Source organism: Stenella coeruleoalba (assembly GCF_951394435.1).
Source record: "Stenella coeruleoalba genome assembly, chromosome: 6".
NCBI lineage: Eukaryota > Metazoa > Chordata > Mammalia > Artiodactyla > Delphinidae > Stenella > Stenella coeruleoalba.
The window spans coordinates 113,843,684-113,866,975 of record NC_137151.1 but is presented as its reverse complement, the minus strand read 5'-3'; the positions used below and the strand labels follow the sequence as shown (position 1 = coordinate 113,866,975).

At 42.5% G+C, this 23,292-nt stretch overlaps 2 protein-coding genes across 3 annotated transcripts in view; one reads left to right on the top strand and one right to left on the bottom strand.

Moving 5' to 3' along the window:
• Positions 1–473: 473 nt before the first annotated feature.
• Positions 474–6,904, bottom strand: MRPL44 (mitochondrial ribosomal protein L44). The gene is made up of 4 exons (XM_079924080.1): positions 6,713–6,904; positions 4,648–5,116; positions 1,881–2,059; positions 474–1,077 (listed from the first exon to the last, which is right to left on the bottom strand). Exons 1-4 carry the CDS (start codon positions 6,889–6,891, stop codon positions 906–908), a joined length of 999 nt encoding a protein of 332 aa, XP_079780206.1. The 5' UTR covers positions 6,892–6,904; the 3' UTR covers positions 474–905.
• Positions 6,905–10,174: 3,270 nt separating this feature from the next.
• The window catches only part of WDFY1 (WD repeat and FYVE domain containing 1), a 47,080-nt gene continuing 33,962 nt past the window's right edge, over positions 10,175–23,292 (top strand). Inside the window, exons 1-2 of one of the 2 annotated variants that reach the window (XM_079924079.1) lie at positions 11,084–12,525; positions 12,877–12,931. Coding sequence is in view for 1 of the 2 variants with exons in the window: in XM_079924077.1 (XP_079780203.1) it covers positions 10,209–10,345 (137 nt within the window). In the remaining variant the exon portion in view is untranslated. Of the gene's footprint in view, positions 10,346–11,083; positions 12,526–12,876; positions 12,932–23,292 lie in introns of those variants that run through there. The other variant, XM_079924077.1, reaches the window with a different exon arrangement.

The following is a 23,292-nucleotide window of genomic DNA, read 5'->3' as shown; positions in this document are numbered from 1 at the left end:
ACTGGCAGACTGAAACTAAAAATTATTACTGTTGCCAAAAAGTTGAAAAGAAATAAATCAAAGGGAATTTGCAGGATTACTGAATTGAACACAAAGGATTAAAGAACCAGAAGGACACACTCTTAAGATTTGTCCTCTACTGAATTAAACGTGTTATAATAAAATACTTAGAAGAGTGCTTGGTACATGGTAGGTATGATGATGATTATGGAATACTAATTGATAAATACATACCCTATTTTTCCATTAGCTTCAACATTTTAAGCTGCTTTTGATTTCTGTTTTATTTTAAAAGCATAAAACGTATGTTCCCTGCCATTCGTTTTATAGCTATTGAATAACTATGAAATTAATTAGTATACAGAATTTTAAACCTAGACAGAATCTACAGTTCATGTAAATGCCTAATTATTATAATCAGCCCCTTACATTTCTAAAGGTTAAGAGTTGTAACATTACTTTTTAGCTAAAGTCATACTAGGGAGGCAAAGTTCACTAACCTGGGTATAGCAAATTAAGCTACAATGAAACACTTAAAGAGTAACTTTTTTATTGACATTACAGCAAACTTCACATAAAACATATATTCAAATTATGATACTTCAAAGCTAGAAGGGAATAAAATACACCTAACTGTACAAGTTAAATATTTACAATAATAAAATCAAGAACTTTAGTTAAAATTTATCAGAAAAATAACAAAAAAGACCTTTGACAAAACAAAAGTGATTAAAAAGAAAAGAAAAGTGACCTGATAAATATCAATACTTGTTTAATTTTAGGAACTCAGTATGAGGAATAAGATATATTTCTTTACAATTTAAAAAATGTCCAGCTTTGGATGTCTTTTGACATTTGTCTCGCTGTTTTGCTTACAAATTTCAGGCTGCCACATCTCTGGCTGGCTAGCTGGCAGTGATGGTCTTTTCTGCTCTCACATGTTCTTTGGGCTTGGAATAGTCCCAGGGCCGGCGATTCTCGGTGAACCCGTAGAGCTTCCTAAGTGCCACTCGAGCAGCTTCTTCTTCTGCAACTATTACTGTCTCCCCAGGTCCTTCTGCGATCAACTTTTTATCACTAGGAAAAAAAACCCAACAGTAGCCTAAAATTACATGGTGCATCATAAAACAAAGTGCACAAATCAGTTTTGCCTGATCTAATTTTGGCAACAATATTCACCAGAAGTAACAGAAATACTGCGCTTTTTTTTCTTTCTACCATCAGTGTATGAACTGCTGATAAAGGATGTGTTTAAAGCTCGCCAATCTGATAAGCAAGAGTATCTCATTTTGCTTTGCACTTCAATTAAAACTAAAGAAGAAACTTCTTAAAACATTATCAGTTTTCTCCTTTGTGATGTCTTCCATTGCTTTCTACCTATAAAGTCCTACATCACATAAAGATCAGAAAAATATTTACCTAAATTTTAGTTACCTTAGATATTCACAGTTTACATTTAACACTTCAATCCACCTGAAATCAATTTGAGGCAGGTCAACTGTTACTAAGAAACCAAAAATGTTCTCAGCATGGGTGAATTATACATTTTTGGTGGACAACGTTTAGTTTCTTTTCTTTCCCAGTTCTAGGCTCAATTGAAGCTGTTACAAGTGTGGATTGCGGTTAAATCTGTAATACTTATGAGTCAACATTTTTTTACAGAAACATTTATATTAGCAGATACTCCATGAAATTCTACAGTGAATAGTTGGTTAACAAAAGCTACTATGCAGGAAAGGAAGTAGTGACTAGATAACCATGGGAATGAGATTTTTAAAAAATCTTTTAATGCAATTAGAGGTTATAATAAGAAATTGTGAAAAGCCAGTTTTTAAGGCTTCTGATCAATATTATGAAGGTAAGATTAAAAGTTTACTAACCAGTATAAGCCAACAAAATACACAGGCAAAGCTGTGGTGCTTCCAGACTGCCGAGTAAGTCTAGATTCGGGAGCTGAAATATTCCTTTTCTTCAATTCTTCTACCAGTAGCCCCATGGGGTTTATTATCTTCCAAATCTCAAAGAGTTCTTTTCCAGTCATTTGAGTAATTAAGAAGTCCTGCATATAAAAAATACAATTGATACATTTAAATTAGTATAAAGAAAATAAGGACCATAATTCAAAGTACATTTTTTATAGAAATTTAAAAATTTAACAGGATTAAGAGATAAGAACTACTATGTATAAAATAAATAAACCACAAGGATATATTGTATGGCACAGGGAATATAGTCAATATTTTATAATAACTTTAAGTGGAGTATAATCTATAAAAATATTGAATCACCATATTGCACACCTGAAATTAATACTGTAAATCAAAATAAACAAGTAAATGCACATTTGATCATGAAGATCTCCTACCTAGAGCTTCTCCAGCTGTCTCCACATTAGCCTTTACTAGACCATCAAATACAGACTCCTCAGCATGGCTAAAAATAGTGCTGCTCAAATTCAAATTCTGGGGTGCTTAAGGATCAGCTGGAGACCTAGTTAAAGCAGATTCCTAGGCCACACTCCCAGGGATACGCATTAGCAGTCCGAGGTGTTGCCTGAGAGTCTGCATTTCGAGCACGTTCTCAGTGATGGTAATACTGATGCACAGTTTCAAAAGATCTTCCCCACACTGGCTCTAAAAGGTCCAGACCCATCTCCCATTTCCCCAGATACAAAATGATCTGACCACACAAAATTACTTGCAGGTCCTAGAGCAGAAGCTCATCCTCAAGGTTTCTTCCTGGAATGACCTTCTTGGGGCAGGTGTCAGTTCCGTAAAGCTTCCCCAGCCCTGCTAGAGTTAGCTGTTGCCTCCTGAGCTCCCTCTCCTCCTTACAATAAGTGGGAGCACCGCCCACATTCCACTCTACCTCTAATGAGCTGTGAGTCGGACCCTGAAGGCAAGGATCGAATGCTACTAAGCTCGGGCTTCAGTGCTCAGCACAGTGCCCGGCACACAGCAGACAATAAATATTAGGTGGACACATGAATGAAATAAGACAACTCAAACCTGTCAGTTCTACTATGGAAGGCAGCTACACTCACCACTGTATCACCAATGCAGTCAGTTCTCCTATGGGAGATATCAAAGCTCTTGACTTAGACATGGCTATCTGAATTATCTGACTCTACTAGGATCTACAATTGGAACTGTCAACAGAGGCACTAAAATATGGTAAACAAGTATTTCCAAAATGGTCTCATGACTACCCTGTGAAAATTTCAAAAAGGTGACTGAAAACTAGGCAGTTCTAGCCTCTACATAAGCTATAGTGATAGGGAGAGAATGGAAATCAAGGGAAGATTTTGTCAGAATTTCTTTAGGAAAAGCTATTTAATTGCAGGGGGAGGAAGGGGCAGGAGAGGCTCCCCTTTTCACCTTAAGCCTAGAGGGCTTCAAAGGGTCCACTGGCTTCTGAATCTGAGGCAAGTGATGTTCAATCAACGGGCAGCCAACACACATGCCTGCTCAACAGGGGGGCAGAAGCTGCCTGCCGTGGTGGGGTGAAGTCTGCACCTGATCTCAGAGGGACACAAATCCTTAAGGCCTGACGTGGAACTCACAGAAGGGATGTCATTTTGGGAGGAATCCCACCCAGGAAACTAGAAGCTGACAGCCAACACCCATGTAAAGGAACCTGGTTACGAGGTTCCAGCAGGGAACAAAATGCTCACTAGAGTCTGTTTTAAACACTGATCAGGCTCAGAAAGCACTAAACCAGTTTACAGACATCAAGTAAATATCTTCTGCTTTCCTTCTTTCCCTCAGCTCCCACTCCAGAGGGGTCACTTAACATACCTGCTTCCCAAAGGCAAACAGGTAGCCTACCTATTATAAGCCCTGGTTGGGGAAGGAGGAAGACAGGTCTCATCTATGAATGAAGTCTGAGTGTTGGTCAACACAGGTATCCTTCTTGATCAAAATGATCAGTGTCAAAACTAAATAAATAGATTCCAACAGTAAGGGATGCTGGTTTAAAACACGTGAGGTTCAAAGGTCTGAATCAAGACTGTTTTTGTGAATTGAAGTGACTGCCTGGACTATGCATTATGTAAGAAAGACCAAAAACTCATGTTTTCATCCAAAAGCAAAGGATGAAACTTCTCCCAGTTAACAATTCTAAAAGGACAGTGGAGTTAAGTCATACCAATTATTAATTATTTTAATTAGCCAAGCTACTGGCTAACAAGGAGTTAGGTATACATCATAGGGACTCAGAAATCCAAGATTTTATCACTTTAGAAGAACAGAACAGCAGCTAGTACTTAAGCATGGAGCTCCCTAACCATACTAGCCCCTCCAATAGTGTTCTTTGGACTCATTCATTCACTAAACATCTACTGAGCATCTACCATGTAGGCACTACCCTTGTACCTGAGGATGTAAAGCTAAAGACATGGCTTGCAGTGCTTACGAACTCACAACCCAGAATTTAGTATTCACCTCTGATGCTGTCCTCAGTAAGAGACAACTGGAATAATTAAGACACTACCATAAAAAAGCTTTAGGTCTTTCTCAGTTTGGGCAGGGAGAAAAACTCACACGTAACCTGCCAAGGTCACAGAGCAAGGACATTAAGTATAAAAAGAAACTTTTCTTTCTGTCTACCTCAAGCATGTCCCAGAGTGTGCAATTAACAATCACCTACCCTGATGAAAAGTGCAGTCCTCTCAGGTCCGCTGCTCTGTAACAGGACTCCAATCACTGCAAAGAAAGTCTGCCTTAACACAGCTGGGGGGACTGGGAATTCTGCACTCAACGTTAACTGCTCCACTGCCAAGTTTCTAGCTACATGACACACAACTTCCTCACTGGTGAGAAAGTCAACTAGACTTTTAACGCCTTCAGTGGGTAAGTCTGAGAATGCGTCCTCAAAAAATTGTGTGAGGCAAGTTTGTGAAAAAGATGTCCCTTGTTCAGATAGTTCTTGATTATCTTTAAGGTTCAGAAGAACAGCTTCTTTCTCTATTCCAAGTTTTTGGCGTTTGGCCTCCTCACTTTTAATATAGCAGCTATTAACAAATGCAGTTTTGAGAAGATCTAAGGAAAAGGTTTCCTGTAACCGATGGCCAAATGCTTGCATTTCAGCATGGTAATCCCAGTTGGGCTTCTCTGAACTGAAAATGTAAAACAGAAGATAGATGGTAAAGAGAACAACAAGATGTTACTATGATGCAAACATTTTTCATTGTGATGCAATTTTATTAATTATATAAAGGAGATTTAAAAATACTGAGTTTCATTCAAATTCCAGACTCTGATTTTCTGAAAATTAAAACTTATGTCACGTGATTACTTGTGGTTCTTTGCCAGATTAATTTTCCCTTTGAGTCAAATGCCACATCAAAGTGGTTCTTCAACATCAGAGACTAAGCCATTATCCTAACTTTTAGGTTCTTTACTTCTGCTCTAAATGGGACTACGCTTCATACTTAGATATGAAATACAAATTATAATTTCATAGGGTCAACCCATAAACAGTAAGTATATTATATTTATCTTGTATTTTATTATTTTAAGTTTTGAAAACAACCATTTAAATTAGCAATTAAATAATCTAGTATCAATATTACAAATAGGTTAAAAGTTCATAATCATTCTCAAGAATTATTAATAGGTCTTTTTAAAAATAAAGACTAAATCGAAAATAAAACTCTTTTAAGTAAAAAAGTGCAGCAAAGTATAAAGATATGGACTGTAAGTCATACGATGTATATAATCTATACAATCCATAAAGTTTCTTCCAACTATAAAAGCCTAAAGTGACTAACCTCACAATAATCAAATGTGAATTAAGAAGAAACATTTTATTTTTCTTTTTAGAAAGAACTTAATATTCTGTGTGGAAAGTATACAGGACTATGAACACGTATACACCTCCTAGTAGGTGTATAAACCGGATCAACCTTTTTTTTTGGAGGGCAACATTAAAGTACCTATCAAATTTTCATACTAAATTTCCAAAACAGTAATAACTTCAAAGCTGTTACATCGATGTAACTAACAGATGTACACTGTTTCATCGGTTGTAATAGCAACAGTATGGAAATCAAACAACCATAAATGGAGTCATATAAGAGTGCGGTGCATCAACCTGTACAGCCACAACTACATGTCAAAGACACATTATTAAAGAGAAAAAGGTGCAAAACCTCATGCATAGTAGGGTCTTTTTTGAAGCTATAAAGATCTGCGTCTATTCCTACCAGATTTTCTACTACTGGAACAAGGTTAATTTCGGCAGAAACCTAAAGCCAAACCGTTTTCCTTTTTCTCTGGACAGTGGACTTGTGATTGTGTAATTTTTTCTTGCCCTAAATCGCAATACTGTAGAGTGCTTTCTTCCCTCTTGTCCGTACCCAAAGAATTCGCAGAGCATCATCACAAAGCAGGGGCTACAACATCCAAGCCCAGATAAAGATTACCCTCCAGCCGGCCTCATTTCTCACAACTTTTCCACAACTTTCGGATTCTAAATGGGAGTTCCGAAAGCGTCGGGGGCAGCCACGCGCCCAACCCCTTAGCAGAAATCCACCATTCCCTTTGCCTCGGCCACGCGTCCACGTCCCGCGGGTGTCCCTATCGCACAACTAGGGTCAAGCCAGGAGCGCAACAGCAGTGAGCAATCCTTCCCGCCGCCTGGCCGAAGCTGCGGGGAGGGGAGGCCAAGGTACCCAACCGCCACCCCTACCCCGTCCTGAGGCGGCTCCTACCGGCGCACGGGCGGCGGCGGGCACCGAAGCAGGCGCCACCGCTCTAACTCCTTCTGGAAGCGGAAGGCGGCGCGGAATGCCTTCTTCACTCCCCGAATCGGCGGGGCGAGAACAGGTACGGCCGGTGCCAGGAGGCAGCGAGGCCTCCACAACAGCAGCCTCACAAGCCCGGACGCCATCGCGCAGAAGAAAGCAATGGACGGCGGAAGGAAGAAGGCCGGCCCAGCGTCGCGGTAACACAGTTCCCCGGGAACCGGGGTCGGAGAGCGAGGTCGGGGCGGAGCCAGCGCGCGGCGGGTGGGGCGACTGGGCTGCTTTAGTGCGCATGCGCAAACGTTTGTGTGTTTGCGCGCCTGAGAATTTATCTTGGGGGAGCAGGGCCTGCTGGGTATTTGGGTGCAGGAATTTCTGGAAAAGTTTCTTCATCCTGTCAGTTGCTCTCGTTCCTTCCGTTCTAATTAAAGTAAAACAAAAAAGTTGTTCCCGTTTAAAGAAAACACTTAAATTCTCAAAAAAAGAAAACACTTCTTACCAACCTGTCTTAGCCACTATTTATGAGAAAATATTTACCTGGCATGTCTCCAGAAGCCTTCGTTTTAGGACCCCTATACTAAAACATATTGATTTATCCAAAATAAACATTTTTATTTAAAAACTAAGTACAAACTTTTTTACAGCAAAAAAAAAAAAGGGAAAGAATGGAAAAAACTACATCAAGATGGGAACAGTGGACTTACGTCTTTTTTTAATCTTTCACTTTTTAGCAATATCATCATATTGCTTTCTTACCAAACTGTAAATATATATTTTAAATTTAATATTAAATCACAAGGGAAATCTTGTCTGAATTATCAAATTTTGAGTTGGGTGCAGAACATCTAGATGTTGAAAGGGGCACCTCTTTCTGTGGTCTCTCTACTTGTTAATGGCGTTAAAATCCCTCCTCACCCAGATTGGGCTCCTATGTCTTCAGTTGTTCCTTTTTCCACAAACACCCTCTTTTGTCTAGTTGCCAAGTCTTTTTTCAGTTTAGACTGAAAGCAGCTACCTGATGGCTTAGGCTACCTCTCTCCCAGGTTATTGTAATCAGCCTTCATTGTAATCCGTCTTTTACCTTCCTCTCTTCCCTTGCACATCTCACCTACACATCTCACCTACATTCATCTCCCTGAAACACAGACCCAAACATGTTACTACTTAGCTCAAGAATCTCTGATGTTAGGATCTGGCAAAGATTCTCCCTTGACCAAAGTTCAGTCAGGCTGCTGTAAGCCCTCTCCTCAACAAGGCTTTGATCTTAGGTTCCAGTGTCCCCCCCCTTGACAGGCCTGCATCACCCAGTTTCAGCAAGAATCCTGTTAAGTCAGTCTAGAGAGGCTCCCCCATCTTCATTATCTCATCACCCTTGATATCCAATCAAATTTATAAGCCTCTCTATCCTCCAGTCATGTCTGATCACGCTGGCCTGCCTTCTGCAAGAGTTCTGTCAACTTGGTTTAGCCAGGCTCCTCCTTTACCCCTGATGTTTCCTCTTAGTACTTTTCCACCCACTGACCACCCACCCTGCTCCTTGGCTTCAAATCCCCACTTGTCCATGCTATATGGGGAATTGATCCCAGTTGTACGCTGGGGTCCCTTTTCCCTCATTACAATAGTTCCTAAATAAAATCTGTTATTAACTACTGTCTAGCTGTTATTTTTCTTTGACAGGTCATACAACAGTTTAGGTCTCTTAGCTTAACTTTTCAAGAGGAAGAATCTGAACTGTTCATTCCAGCTTGTAAAAAGGTTCCCTATAGGGAGGGAGAGAAGAAAAGAGGGATTTGGTACATATCACAAAACAAGCTGATGAATTTCTGGATGAAGCAAGTTCTCTAAGAAAAGGTGAGAGGGGATTGTGATTGGTCTTTTTATTACACTGCAATGTGAAGTATTGAAAATTCATGGAATATCAATCAAATAAATGGAATGGAAGAAAGCACAGGGAACTGTATTTTTGCAATATCCCATTACTTGAGAGAAATAATCTAATAAATGATCTAATAATCTAGTTGGAGCACAATAATGTTAAATGAAGTGTCTCTGTATTGAAAGTTTCTCATTGAGGAGTATTAAAGAAAAGGGGGGGATTGAAACCAAGCAGGACAAAAAAGCCCTTCCATGTCCCCAGTTTCTTGTTGGTAGAAAAAGGCTTTAGTCACTAGGTGTTCTCTGAGTTCCAAAGAGCAGACTCAGCTACTGATTAGGGGAGTGAAGGAACATAGAAACAAAGGAATAGCAGTCAAGCAAGGAAAGTAATGATAGCTTAAACAATAGTTTAGCCATAAAACAGAGTCCTTGTTCCTCCTCAAGGAAGAGACTAGCAGTCTGATGCATATCTCTGAGCTATTCTGCAGAAACTAAGACACCCCTCCCCCCATCCAGGTGGAGGATGGTGACTACAGGCTGACCAAAAAAGCACATAGACTTCAGACCAGTTGGAACCAGAGGTTGATGTTTAAGATTCTGAAACATAACTCGTAACCTCACCACTAACCAACCAGAAGAAAGTCCACAAACTGCAACCCGCACCCCAAATGTTGCCTTTAAAAACCCTTCCCTGAAAGCCATCAGGGAGTTGGGTCTTTTGAGCACGCTGCCTGTTCTCCTTGCTTGATGCCCTGAAAATAAACGCTGTACTTTCCTTCACCACCTTGTGTCAGTAGGTTGGCTTTGCTGCGCTGCGGCCTAATGGACCCAAGTTCGGTTCAGTGACATTTATGTTCCACAGGAACCAGCTGTGAGCACCCAGCCAGCTCTTAGCAACACCCAAGTCTGGCTGACAGTACCAGGCCAGCTCCTAGAGGTCTAGGGCTGCTTTTCTCTTTCTCATAGCTTTGTGACCTTAAGCAAGTGATTTAACTTCTCCATGGTTCAGTTTTCTCATCTCCAAAATGAGATTAAAAGAGCACTTACCTCTCCACCTCTTATGGTTGTTATCAGTATTGAGATAACCCGTGTAAAGATTTTGGGATAGTGCTTGGTATATAGTCACCCCTCAATGAGTGCCTTTCAAAGATTCTAAATTGCACTCATTTTTTTCACACTTTATCATGTCTGAAATGGAGCTGTGGTCCAAACAAAGGCTTCTTAGAATGGATACAATGTAGTAGTATTATTTTCCCAAGGCTCTGGTTTGGGGGACAATTCCTCTTCGCCGCCAACTGCTCAATCCACTCCTGGGTGAATGACTTTACTTTTCAACCTTTGTGAGTTTCACCACGTCTCTGGCAAATCCCTAAGGGCCTCCCTCTCTCCGCCAAGTAATTTTAGTTGCGCGTCTTCCCCAGACAATACGATCGTTGGCGGCAGCACTCGGGAGCTTACGGCGGTGCGGCAGCCTCACCGCCGAGGAGCCAAAGCGAAACCTGCAGGTCCCCGCCCGGCCATCAGCTGATGGGCCGCCCGCCGCGAAGACCGCTGCCGCCGCCGCCGCCGCCGCCGCCGCTGTGCGAACATGGCGGCCGAGATCCACTCCAGGCCGCAGAGCAGCCGCCCGGTGCTGCTGAGCAAGATCGAGGGGCACCAGGACGCCGTCACGGCCGCGCTGCTCATCCCCAAGGAGGACGGCGTGATCACAGCCAGCGAGGACAGGTAGGGCCGGCGGGTCGAGCGCGGGGCCGAGGCGCGACGGGGGCGGCCCGGACTCCCACCGGCGACTGGGTGTAGGGACCGTGGGGTCGGCGGCCTCGTCGCTTTTCTCGTGGGGACGTCCACGGCCCCCGGGTCCCGCGGCCTGTCGCCCCCGCCAACCTTTCTGGCCTCTGGGCCCCACCCCCGTCCAGGGTTCCCGCTTTTGGGTTCCCTAGTCTCGACCCCCACCGCGCCCCTCCCGCCCGGTATGCCGTACCTGGTTCGTACCTTCAGTCCGGGACACCTGTCCCTCCCGCGTCCACTGCGCTCTGCCAGCCCGAGACCCGCATCTCCGCCACGTCCCTCCAGTCTGGGACTCCCGCCCCGCCTCGCACTCTCCTTTGTGGGATTTCTCCCAGAGCTGGATGCGTCCCCTCCTCGGTCAGTTCCGAGCCGCTTTCTCTGGGAGCCGGGACTGGTGGCCGGTTACCGCGCGACCCGGTGCCAGTGATTCCCTTCTTGCAACAAACCTCCCGGGGCTTCAACGGTCTTCCTTCTGCTTTACGCCGGAGTTTACACCTCTGTGTCGCGCACACCAGGTCCCTAGATCAGTTATTTTATCACAGCAGCTCGGACCACCTGAATTGTTATTTACAAAATAGTTTCTTTTTTTTCTAAAAGTGACTCTCTTAAGAAAAAACTTAATAAGAATAATGAAAGATACTTTTATTTTTAAGATAACTTGATATTTGCACTATTAATGGAAAACCGGTTATCACTTGCCATAAGAAATTAAACTAAAAGCTAAAACATGTTCATCTGTGTCACCTAAAGTCAAATGTATCTTGTAACAAGACGTCTTGCCCACCGTATTTTGGGAAACACTGATCTGATGCGATTTTCTCATTCTATCCAAGAGGAAACTGAGGCCCATGGAGAGGCACAGAAATACTGGTGATGCCACAAATGCACCCCAGGATTCCCCAGCTTCCCCAGAAGCTCTCTGGTCTTCCCAGGGCTGTGTGATTGGATTGGAGAGAGGTTTATTTGTTTTAAAACTTTGGCATTCTTTTAAACCCTAAAAGTTTAAAAGGTTAGTGGCTTTACTGTGGGAATTTGGAGGAAACGACTGATGTTATTGAGAGAAACTGCGTTTCCTTGCTGCAAGGAGTGGTCTTAAATGGTGATATTGCAAAAGTGGAAAGGCTTTCTGGAAGAAGGAAGGTACTGCTGTTCTCTTAAAGCTGGAGGCCTTTTGTAATCTACATTTGAAGTAAGTACGTTTGGGGGGCCTGTCCCAAATGGAAAGAGGAAACCTGAAGCTCTCAGGGCCTCTTTGACCTTTGCATTTTGCTTTTGACTGAGTTTATTGTGACCTGGCAATTTACATGTAGCTGACCTTGGTGGGACCTGGGTGTGGGTGCGTCACCAGGATGGGAATGGGAGAGAGAGGGATGCGTGAGCCACAGGGAGAAGAGGGGAATGTAAAAACAGGCAAAGGACAGAATAATGATATTTGCATGATATGAACATAGATGCAGGCAACGCTTTATACAAGTTATCTGTCTTTATTCGGTAAAATATTTTATTCATGATTCGTGTGTTGGGTCAGTCGCCGAATATTTGAGATTATTGGCCAGGAGCAGTGCTGATTAATGTTTTATGGAAAGTGATTACTTAGCTGCTCTGGGACTGAAGTGTTCTGGGGGAGCCTTAGATCAGCTCATTTTGTCACTGGGGCACAGCAGGGTCCTGGCAGATGACTGGACCAGGCGAGGGTAGGGGCCTCAGGTTTCTAATTTGTGTTTCAGGCCCATGGACCGTCCTGGAAGGTAGGACACTCTTTTCAGGAGGTGCTACACTTCATGAGATTTACGAAAGCACATGGCTATGGGGTTTTTGTTGTTGTTGGATGTGGTGGTTTGTTTTTACATTGTCATAAATGTGTCATATTCTTCAGTCATTTACTTATTCACTCATTTCTATATTTAGCAATACTGTACTTACTGAGTGCCAGGCCCTAGAGATAGAACAAGGATCAAAAGTCATAGCACCTGCCCTTATATAACTTTGGAATCATTGATTTTATGGCCTCTGACCTGATAGAACCAGCCTGTTGAGGAAATAGAACACTGACCACCCTAATTCATCAAACAAGCATTTATTGGACACTTACTGTGTGCTGGGCCCATGCTAGACCGGTGGGTAGAAAAAACTGATGCTGAAATTGTTTTTTCCAAAGGGCTGGGTGGTGTGGTGAAGAGATGGCCATGTGCTCTCAGCTTCCTGGGTGCTGGGGAGACACCGAGGAAGGAGTATCCTTGGGTGAGGGCTGGGTTTCAAGGAAAGCCTCCCCGAGGAGAAATCACTGGAGAGAGGAGTGGTCTCTGTGACCCTCGTCCAGGCAGAGGGAAAGGACAGGAGAATTTGGACTTTAGTTTGCAAGCAGTGGGGGACCATCAAAGAGTTCAAAGCAAGCAAATGACATGATCAGAATTTGTACTTGAGAAATAACAATAGTTAACCTTTTAAAAGTCCCTTTCCTCTCTCAGTACAGAAGTGGACCAATGTACGAGACTGCATCCGATCCTCACATCTCCCTGTGAGGTGAGTTCGGTCACCTAGTCTTATCAGCAGTTCCAAAATTCAAAGTATTTAAAAAGTCAGATGTGCTTTTGTTTGTTTTTTTGTGTGAGTTAGGCCTGAAAACTCATCGTGCTAAAACTTGACCTATATAGTTGAGACTATTTGTAATCTTTATTTGTCCCATGTGGTGTGAATATTCATTTGTTTCACTGCAGAAATAGCAATGCATTTAATTGCAGGCGCTGCCCCAGGCCCCGCTGGGAGTTTTATGGAACATTTGGTGTAAGCATCTTATTGTAACGGGCATTTGATCACGCAGAAAACTGGGGCACAAAGGACATTGAGTAAGTACCCAAGGTCACGTAGCTAGTAAATGATAGGACTGCGATTTGAACCCAGGTCTGACTCTGAGGCCCCAGTTCTTCGTGCCATGGCCCTATTCTACACACTTGGGAGACCTGAGTCCAGGCAGCGTCAGTGATTGTCTGCTCTGACAGCAAGTGTAAAATGCTAGGATTCTGCCTTCCACCCGCTCCCCGCTCCCCCTGGGGACATTTGGCAATATCTGGAGACATTTTGGTTGTCATAACTGGGGGAGGGTACTCCTGGCATCTAGTGAGTAGAGGGCGCTCAACATCCTTTGACGCACAGGACAGACCCTCATGAAAAGGATTATGCAGCCCCAAATGTCAGTAATGCCCAGGTTGAGAAACCCTGCTCCAGGCTTAATGTACTTGTTCATCTGGTCTCTCTAGACAGTGGTTCTCAAACTTGAGTGTGCGTCAGAGTCGCATGGAGATAAATCTTGTTAAAACACAGAGATTCTGGTTCAGTAAGTCTGGGGCGGGGCCTGAGAGTTTGTGGAGAGTTTACTTGTCATGACGCTTGCCTGTGGAAACCCACGGGGAGAGAATACTCTTTATATTTTGTCCTCTTTTTTGTCAGCTTCTGGGATGTATTTGCCTGGAGTCATTTAGATATACCCACCTATTTCCCAGTAAAACCAAACTATATATATGATAGAGCTACATACAGAGAATCCCCCCCCCCCAGGGAGTAATAAACCATTGTGGGGTATTCAGCTTAATTCCATCGGACCTGGTGTCACTGGTAATGGTTTGGGCGGTGAGCTTAGGGGTCTAATCAGAAACCTTCAGGGGTTACTGTGCCATGAAGGGTTAACAGAGAATGGCACCACTCTCACATGCATTCATTTCTATTTTGTTGAAGTAGTAAGTACCCTACGCTCTTTTGCTTAAACTTCATTCTTCATGAAACCTTCATTAGTATTTTTAAATTTTAGTTTTCAGTTGCTTGCACTTTGGAACTAGAATATTTGAGCATGCAAAGTAGCATGATACATTTGTAAAGTGAAAAAAAATATTCTTGAGTCACTGGAGTATGACTGTCTTTCTGGTCAGGAGACCGTGAACATAAAAGTAATAACCTCAGTATTACGTTTCAGAATTTGAACCGCAGCAGTCATTTTCCTGGTAAGGGAAACAGAAAATGAGACTCTGCTTTCAGGACAGAACTGAAATGTGGTGAGGCAGCAGGAATTGATTCCCTAGACGCGTTTGCTTTTTGAACTTCTTTGCTGTGAACTGCACCAAAAAATTAGACAGTCAGTTGGTTGAAAAGGATAGATAGCATTTTTTAAAGATAAAAACTTTATTAAAAGCCTTATCAATAAGTTAAGGCTGTGGGCCTGCTGTCTTCATTTTTTGGAAAATAGAGTTTGGAGAAAAGCGTGCTAATACTATTGCTTCAGGGGCCTGTAGGCCAAGGTTGATTTCTGCAAGAAACTCAATTTTGTCTGGCCCAAGTCAAACAAAGAGATATCTCATATGTTTTAAGATATTTTAGGATGTTGCTGTTAGGCTGGTAAATAACAGAAATTATAGAAAATCAACTTTTAAAGTATTTTTGGTGGCATCTTCCTTTTTTTTTTGTTACACCAGCTATTTAATTTTTCGTTTCCTTTTAGACATTTCTAAGTATATTAAGACGGTTTAAAGGAAAAATTAGGTATTTAGTACTGTTCACATGGAAACAATCTTAAATAAACAACTTGATTTTTAAGTGTTATGCTTAGGAGGAAACCTGGCATAGCTGGAAGTTTTTAGTTTACATAGAAAACCAGAATGTTAACTGCTGTATTTTTGTTGTCATGCAGTGCCTAAAAGTAGACTCTTTCGTTTGTGTTATAAAATAAAGTGAAGAAGTGAGAAAGGGGAAGCCTGGGTGGGAGAGCATTTATTCCTCTGTCGTTAGAGTAGTTTTCTTTAGCTAGCTCATCTAAAGACGAGCTATCGTTTTAGATAGATCATTTTCTTTTAGTTAGATCATTTTCTTTTTATAGCATAGTTTAGAACAGATTCTGGGTCCAGAATGCCAGAGTTTGAATCCCAGCCGTGTGGCCCTGGGCAGGTTACTTATTCTCTCTGTATCATAGTTTTCTCATCTGCAAAATGGAGATAATAAAGGCACCTACCTCATAGGGTTTTGTGGGAATTAGATGAATTCATATGCAAAGCACTTTGAACTGTGCCTGGCACAGATAAAAGCGCTTTTTGTGTGTTGGCTGTTACTGTTTTCGTTCCCATTTATTTTCCATTTAATTGCTTTAATCTCATCAGAAGCTAAAGATGTCTCTGCTTACTGTGTCTGTGGGTATGTATGTGTGTGTGTGTAAATAAAATGAAATTTCTCCTGTCTGAATAGAATAATACCGTTTGGGGGGTCACTTACACACCTAAGTTCTTATAACTGTCTTCGAGTTATGCCTTTTCATCATTTCCATATTTGGTCACTTACAAGTCACGTCAGTCATAAGTTTTCCCTTATAAAAATCTTTGCCCTGCTGTGTTAGGGGGCGCCAAGGCCACCGCCAATTTCCTTGACTCACTAGGACTGTCATTATACAGTCATGCTTACGGTCCTGATTTATTATTACGGTGGGACAACCCACGACAAAATCCATGAAGGGAAAGGCGTGGGGTGAAGTCTAGAGGAAAGCAGGCATGAGCTTCCAAGAGTCCTGGCCCTGTGGAGGCAGCTCAGGAGGTGCTCTCTTCCTCCAGCAGAGAGTTACATCACATGTGTGAAATACCTTCTACCAGCAAGGTGGCTGGAGACTCAATACCCAAGGCTTTCACTAGGGGTTGGTCATGAAGGCAGCCTCTGCCTCACACGTGCTGCAATTCCAGACTCCCAGAAGGAAAGCATGTGGTCAGCGGTCTCTCAAATGTTAGTCTGAGTGAATCAATAAACAAATAAACCTGGTAGGAATGAAGAAGCATGGACCAGAATTGAAAACCAGGCTTCTCCCTTACGGCCCCCAACGGTGCTTCTTTTAGGTTAGTTTAACCTTGCATTTCAAGACTTCTAGGCTGTGAACAGAGTTTGAAACTTTTTATTTTTAATTCAAGAAACAGTGTTGCGTGGACCCTACATTGACTGACTCCATCCTATCCTCCTGCCCCGGCTCCTCAAAGGTTGTGATAGCTTTTACCCTCCTGGGTGGCGCAGAGGTCGCAAAAAATAATTTTGATGCTAACAAAAGCCTAACAGCAGGAAAAGATAACAGCAAGAGTGGTTCCTCAAGTAAAAAAGAAAACATCTGCAGGTGGAAAACCCAGCCATCAGGCTTCTGGAGCAGCGCTATTCATTTAGGGGCTGGCGCAAGCACCGCACAAGTCAAGTGGCCTTCCCTCCAGGATAAAAGTCTGCCTGTGACACGGGCTGCAGTCTGAGAGTCACCATTGTCGTGGACCCTTGAAGCTGCCCCGGATTCCTTCCCTGGACTGTAGAAGGGGGTGGAAATTTTAATTTTTTTAAACCAGTCTGATTCTCCTCTGTAGAAAGAGGCTAGTTTGCCTGCCTTTCAGTTTAGATAATCAATTCAATAAAAATCTAGTGTTTCCCCCCTTTGTTATCAAAGGAGAAAGGCTGCTTTCTGCCGCAGTAATGAAGAGGGCAGAGTTCAGGAGACTTGGCTGGAAGGAAACTGCTGTTTATTTGATAAAAGCAGATTGTACCATATCCTTTCCTCTCCCTCTTAGGCTAACATTTTAATGTTATAGAAACCAGCCAGGCTACCAGAATTACACATTTTTGTAGGTAACCCTGGAGGTACTGTCACACTAGGAAAAAATATCCTTTGTAGTAGGTAACACAAATGTTTGGTGATTTACCAAGATATAAAATAGCATCAGTGATCCTAAGAGTGACTGGAAAATCAGATTTCCCCAAACTTACTATTTGTTCAGAGTTTAAAAGAAATCAGGCCTGGGGCTTAATTAATTTGTAGCATATGCTATACTCTGTATTCTTTTAAATCATTTTGTTGAATAACCCCTGTATATCAGTTTACAATTTAAAGATGGTTAAATTGCTTTAATTTAGCTATTTTGGAATGATTAGGGTGTTTTTTTGAGAACTTTTTTTTTTAAGTTTAAAAAAATATTTAGTTATTTAGGCTGTGCCGGGTCTTAGTTGCAGCACATGGGATCTTTAGTTGTGGCATGCATGTGGGACCTAGTTCCCTGAACAGGGATCGAACCTGGGCCCCCTGCACTGGGAGTGTGGAGTCTTACCCACTGGACCACCAGGGAAGTCCCCTGAGAACTTTTTTAAAAGAGCTGGTTTTAATCATCAAAAAATCTACAAACAATAAATGCTGGAGAGGGTGTGGAGAAGAGGGAACCCTCTTGCACTGTTGGTGGGAATATACATTGATGCAGCCACTACGGAGAACAGTATGGCAGTTCCTTGAAAAACTAAAAATAGAACTACCATATGACCCAGCAATCGCACTACTGGGCATATACCCTGAGAAAACCATAATTCAAAAAGAGTCATGTACCACAATGTTCATTGCAGCTCTATTTACAATAGCCAGGACATGGAAGCAACCTAAGTGTCCATCGACAGATGAATGAATAAAGAAGATGTGGCACATATATACAATGGAATATTACTCAGCCATAAAAAGAAACGAGATTGAGTTATTTGTAGTGAGGTGGACGGACCTAGAGTCTGTCATACAGAGTGAAGTAAGTCAGAAAGAGAAAAACAAATACTTTATGCTAACACATATGTATGGAATCCAAAAAAAAAATGGTTCTGAAGAACCTAGGGGCAGGACAGGAGTAAAGACGCAGACGTAGAGAATGGACTTGAGGGCACGGGGAGGGGGAAGGGTAAGCTGGGACGAAGTGAGAGAGTGGCATGGACATATATACACTACCAAATGTAAAATAGCTAGCTAGTGGGAAGCAGCCGCATAGCACAGGGAGATCAGCTCGGTGCTTTGTGACCACCTAGAGGGGTGGGATAGGGAGGGTGGGAGGGAGAGGCAAGAGGGAGGAGATATGGGGATATATGTATATGTATAGCTGATTCACTATGTTATAAAGCAGAAACTAACACACCATTGTAAAGCAATTCTACTCCAATAAAGATGCTAAAAAAAGAAAGTCATACCAATAAAAAAAAAAAAAGGGCTGGTTTTAGAAATGCTGATGTGTCGGGGCGAGGTGGAACTTGGCCTTGTGATTTTACAGAAACACTTGTGTGCTATTTGCATCTGTTTATCAAAGTGTGGGCATGACTTTCAAGGTAAGCATACCAGAAAATAATATGTATTGAACCAAATGTATGCTCTCATGGAGTGACAGGTTTGAAAATGGTATTAATCATGACTTAACACGAGATGCCTCCTGTTTTGAGAGCCAGTGATTTTTAGAAGAAAAATCATGCTTTGAATCTGTCTTTGCTCTAGTATGTTGTAGCTTAAGCAGATGAGGCTTTATAGACTTGGTGATTTCCTGAAGTATATTTTTAACTTGCTTTCAATCAGCTCTTTGAAAGAGTCAAACAAAGGGACTAGAAGAAATAAAAGGGGCCTCTCTGCTCCTCATCAGGAATGTCTTTGAGCAGATCAGATTAATCTCCCTGGAATAAGTACTTCTTTTCTTAATCAAACTTTTGGTTTTTAGTCTGCTTTTTATGTAGCTACTGTAGTAAGGTAAAAGAACATACAGAACTACTATCCTTGATAGACAGGATGAAAATATTGAATAATATTTAATTAAGAGTAATGACTTCATTCATGCTTTTACAGTAATGTCTTCAGTTTCTTGGGAATCAAATTAGCATCTGAGCAAAGTGAGGATCCTACAGCTCAGTTAAAAGTTAAAGTGGACTTATGTGTTCACTAAGTACTTTGAAATTCTTGACACTTTGTCAACGCCAAATGCTGTTTTTATTTCCAGTTTTAAGGTCAGATTCCTAACTATTCTTAAAGATACACTGCTTGGGACAGATGGCATTGTATCAGTTAGCTATTGCTATGTCGCAAACCAACCGAAAATTCAGTGGCTTAAAACAACAAGTGTTATCATTGATCATGAGCCTGTGGGTTACCTAGACAGTCCATCTAGTCACGGCTAGGCTCACTTATACACGTGTTGGCCCTGCTCATCTTAGCCGCAGCCCTGTGGAGGACGGCTTCACCTGGCACAGTGGGGCTCTCTTCTGTGCGATCTCTCATCCTCCAGCAGGCTAGGCCCTCTTGTTCATGTAACCATGGTAGGCTTCCAAGAGAGGGCCTCTTTACTTAGAGCTGGCACTGCATTGCTACAACCACGTTCTTCTGGCCAAAGCAAGTCACAAGGTAGCCCATTTTCAAGATCAGAGAAGTAGTTTCCACCTCCTGATGGGAAGAGCTACAGAGTCACATTGTAAAGGGCATGGATGCAGGGAGGGGTAAAGAATTGGGCCCAGTTTTGCAACTTGCTACCTCAAGCACTTACATATTGAATCGTATACTGTAGTTGATCTTGAGGTAGTGAGAGATTTTGTTAGAATCACTGTACGTATTGAGCACAGAAGTCAGGATTTTTTTGAGCTAAGTGAGAATTTTGGAGTTAGACCTGGACTTTTCCACATTCTGCATTTATTTGGAGAAAAAAAGGAATTTAATGCTTCATGTTTCCTTATTGTTTAGGAGTTACTGCTTTGGAGGATAAAATGTAGAGTTTTCTGAATGGCCTTTAAAAAATTGTTCTCTATATTAATTAATTACCATATAAAGCTTCTTTGCTTTGAATGATTTACTTTGGTATTGTTTTGAAATGTGGATTTTCATCACCTTCTGGCAGAATAAGTAGACAGAGTTGGAAAATCTGATCCAGGCTGCTGTTGGTTTGTTTGATTTTAGGACTTTCTCCCTCCTGACCTCTGCCTCCCTAAGTATAAAATGGAGGTCTTGGCTGTCATCTTTGCCTTGAGGGTGTGGCATCATGTTCTCAACAGACTTTTCTAGATTCGCAGTGCATATGTAGAAGGCAGGAGGTAGCGTCTGTGCCACTGGAGCTCTTCTCTGGGAACTTTGAGAAGTTAAGCGGGGACACGTTTGTGAAGAGGCACGGTTTATTGCCCTGTATCTTTCAGGCCATCGAGTCCTGGGCCTTTTGGTGTCTGCTCTTTCCTGCCTTTCTGCACTGGACTTCTTTGCCCAGCTCTGCCCATTCTGCCTCTCGGCTCACTGCTCCCGGGGCGTAATTGATGCTCTCGAGGCCCCGTCCACCCAGCACCTCTAGCCCTTGTGTCCAGGCCCTCGTCACTCCTCTGCACTGACCTCCGTGGGTGCAGCGGATCCCCTGACAGACTCCATGGGGGCACAGGGCCTCTTAGACTCTGCTGCACTGAAAAAAGGAAAGTGGCCGAGCCCTATTTGAAACTGCCTCTGATTCTAGTGCCCGCAGCCGCGCCGGAGCTTCAGTCTGACCCCTGCTTTACTACTCAGCCTCCCTTGCTCTCAGTGGTTAATGATTTAACGGGCACACTCCCAGGGGGTGGACGGTTTTTACATTTAGAATTTGAGATAGGTACACTTGAAAATCAGACAAGGTAAGTCCTTATGTGCCTCAAGGCTTATGAGGAGGTGTTCAATTGTTGGTGGCCCCGCTGTTTCCCTGCTTCTCAGCTGCTCTACATCTTTTCTCTGGGAACCCCCCCCCCCGCCCCCCAGGAACCAGAGTCCTTGTCTGCCCCGGGGGCGTGTTCCCTTCTCTCCTTCTTTCTGCCCTTCATCAGCCGCCTTGTCCTCCCTGCCCAGCCTGACTCAGCATAGTTATGGAATTTAGTTCTATCATCTTATATTAAGCTTAAAAAAAAAACAAACCAAAAACGGGCTTCCCTGGTGGCGCAGTGGTTGAGAGTCCGCCTGCCGATGCAGGGGACATGGGTTCGTGCCCCGGTCCGGGAAGATCCCGCATGCCGGGGAGCGGCTGGGCCCGTGAGCCATGGCTGCTGAGCCTGCGCGTCCGGAGCCTGTGCTCCGCAACGCGAGAGGCCACAGCGGTGAGAGGCCCACGTACTGCAAAAAAAAACACCAAAAAACCTTAATATATTATAAACATTTTTTCATGGTTCTATGGTCTTCATAACTAATTTTACTGACTATATAGGCAATTAAATTCATGTGTCATTAATCCATTTCATTATTTAACATTTTCCCCTAACTTTACTCCTTTGAATAATGCTCATATGAACTTTTTAAAATATGTAGTTCTTTTTTGCATCTATTAAAAAATTTCTTCAGGATCAATTGCCGAGCCTGGAATTCCTAAATCAGTTTATTGTTGTCGTTATCATCATCATCATTGTTATTATTGTTATCATTATGATTAGGCAGGAAACGTGTCTCTCACTATATGGAGCAAAATTCTTTGGCCAAAGAATTAGCTCTAGTGCGCAGTGCTGACAGAAAATCATGAGAGCCCTAGAAACAGCATGTTGTTATTGTTTTCAGCTGTTCCTTTGCTTGGCCCTGCCCGGCAATACATTTTAAACACATTTCAGTCTGAAATATTTAAAATAAAGAAATACAATCCAACTTTGGCATTTCATTTATTTAGAGAATAAATAGATGATGATCCACCGCGCTGAACAACGAGACCAATAAGATGATGGTTTGATGTGCATACAGTGGGGCTATAGTCTTACAGAGAGACTTCCTCTCATGTCTCTATGGAAATCGCTGCAGCCCTACATGAGTTCATGCTTCTCAAACGAGGAGGGCAAAGGAGACTAATGGTGCAGCCCTCCACAGGGACAGCAGGAGCGTGGGGAAGATTGAAAAGCACTTACAGTAGTGTAGGCTCTGAAAGAAATGACACATTTCCTTTCTAAGTACCTTTTGGAAAAATATCAGACTGTTGTTTTCAAAAGAACTTAAAAATAGATCTTGGCAAAGATGAACATGTTTCTAAGGTTCTGGTGTAAAGAAAAGATTTTTTTTCCAGATTGACGCAGTCTTGGAACATCAAACAAGATCCCTCTACTAGAAAAATGGGTAGAATAAGCAGCAGGCAAAACATAAAATGAGTTTAGGTGAGCGGGTGTAGGTTGTCAGAATAGTGAAGGAAAAGTTAAGCTGTTTTACTTCAGTCAGAGAGGGACTTAGACATTCATCTAGGCAGAAAATACTGTGCTTTTTGGAAAAATAAAGCCATCTGATCCTGACACTTTGGTGATTATATCGTTCATTAGTATCATCCTAGAGGGTTTTTTTTGTTGTTTTTTTGGTTTTTTTGCAGTACGCGGGCCTCTCACCACCGTGGCCTCTCCCGTTGCGGAGCACAGACTCCAGACGCGCAGGCTCAGTGGCCATGGCTCACGGGCCCAGCCGCTCCGCGGCATGTGGGATCTTCCCGGACCGGGGCACGAACCCGCGTCCCCTGCATCGGCAGGCGGACTCTCTACCACTGCGCCACCAGGGAAGCCCATCCTAGAGTTTTTAATAGTTTGCTTCTGTAAAATGTTACTAAACTGTTTAATTGTGACTAGTAGATTTTGTTTCCAGTTTTCTGAATAGTAAATTTTTTTAGTTTGTGGAATTTGTTGATTTTTTTAAATAAACAGCCCAACTTAAGCCTGTTTTTTAACCATTTTTTTAAACCAATGAGGCATGTCTGACTACAATACAAAACAAATTTCTATATTACCTAGTAGAAATTATACACCTTTGTTTAATATCATAGTTTCTTGAGAGTACTGGAGTATTAGGAGTTAAATTTAATATCATTTTGATTTTTATCTCAGAAGTGGGAGATTTTAATGCGTCCCCCAAGGAAGGGAAAGAGTTTGGCTCGAAAAGAGAAGGAAGGGAATTCCAGATGGAAAGTGTGAGTACAGAGGTAGAGCCAACTCTCAAGGTCAGTTGCCTGATTCCCAAGCAAGGATGATGGTCTTCTCTCAGCCTGGATGTGATAAATAATTTCCAAATGAAACACCCCAAGAGATCATTTGTCTTGCCAATTTCCTAGTGTGTCAGCTGGGTGCAGACCAAATGGTAGTAACTGATGTTTGTC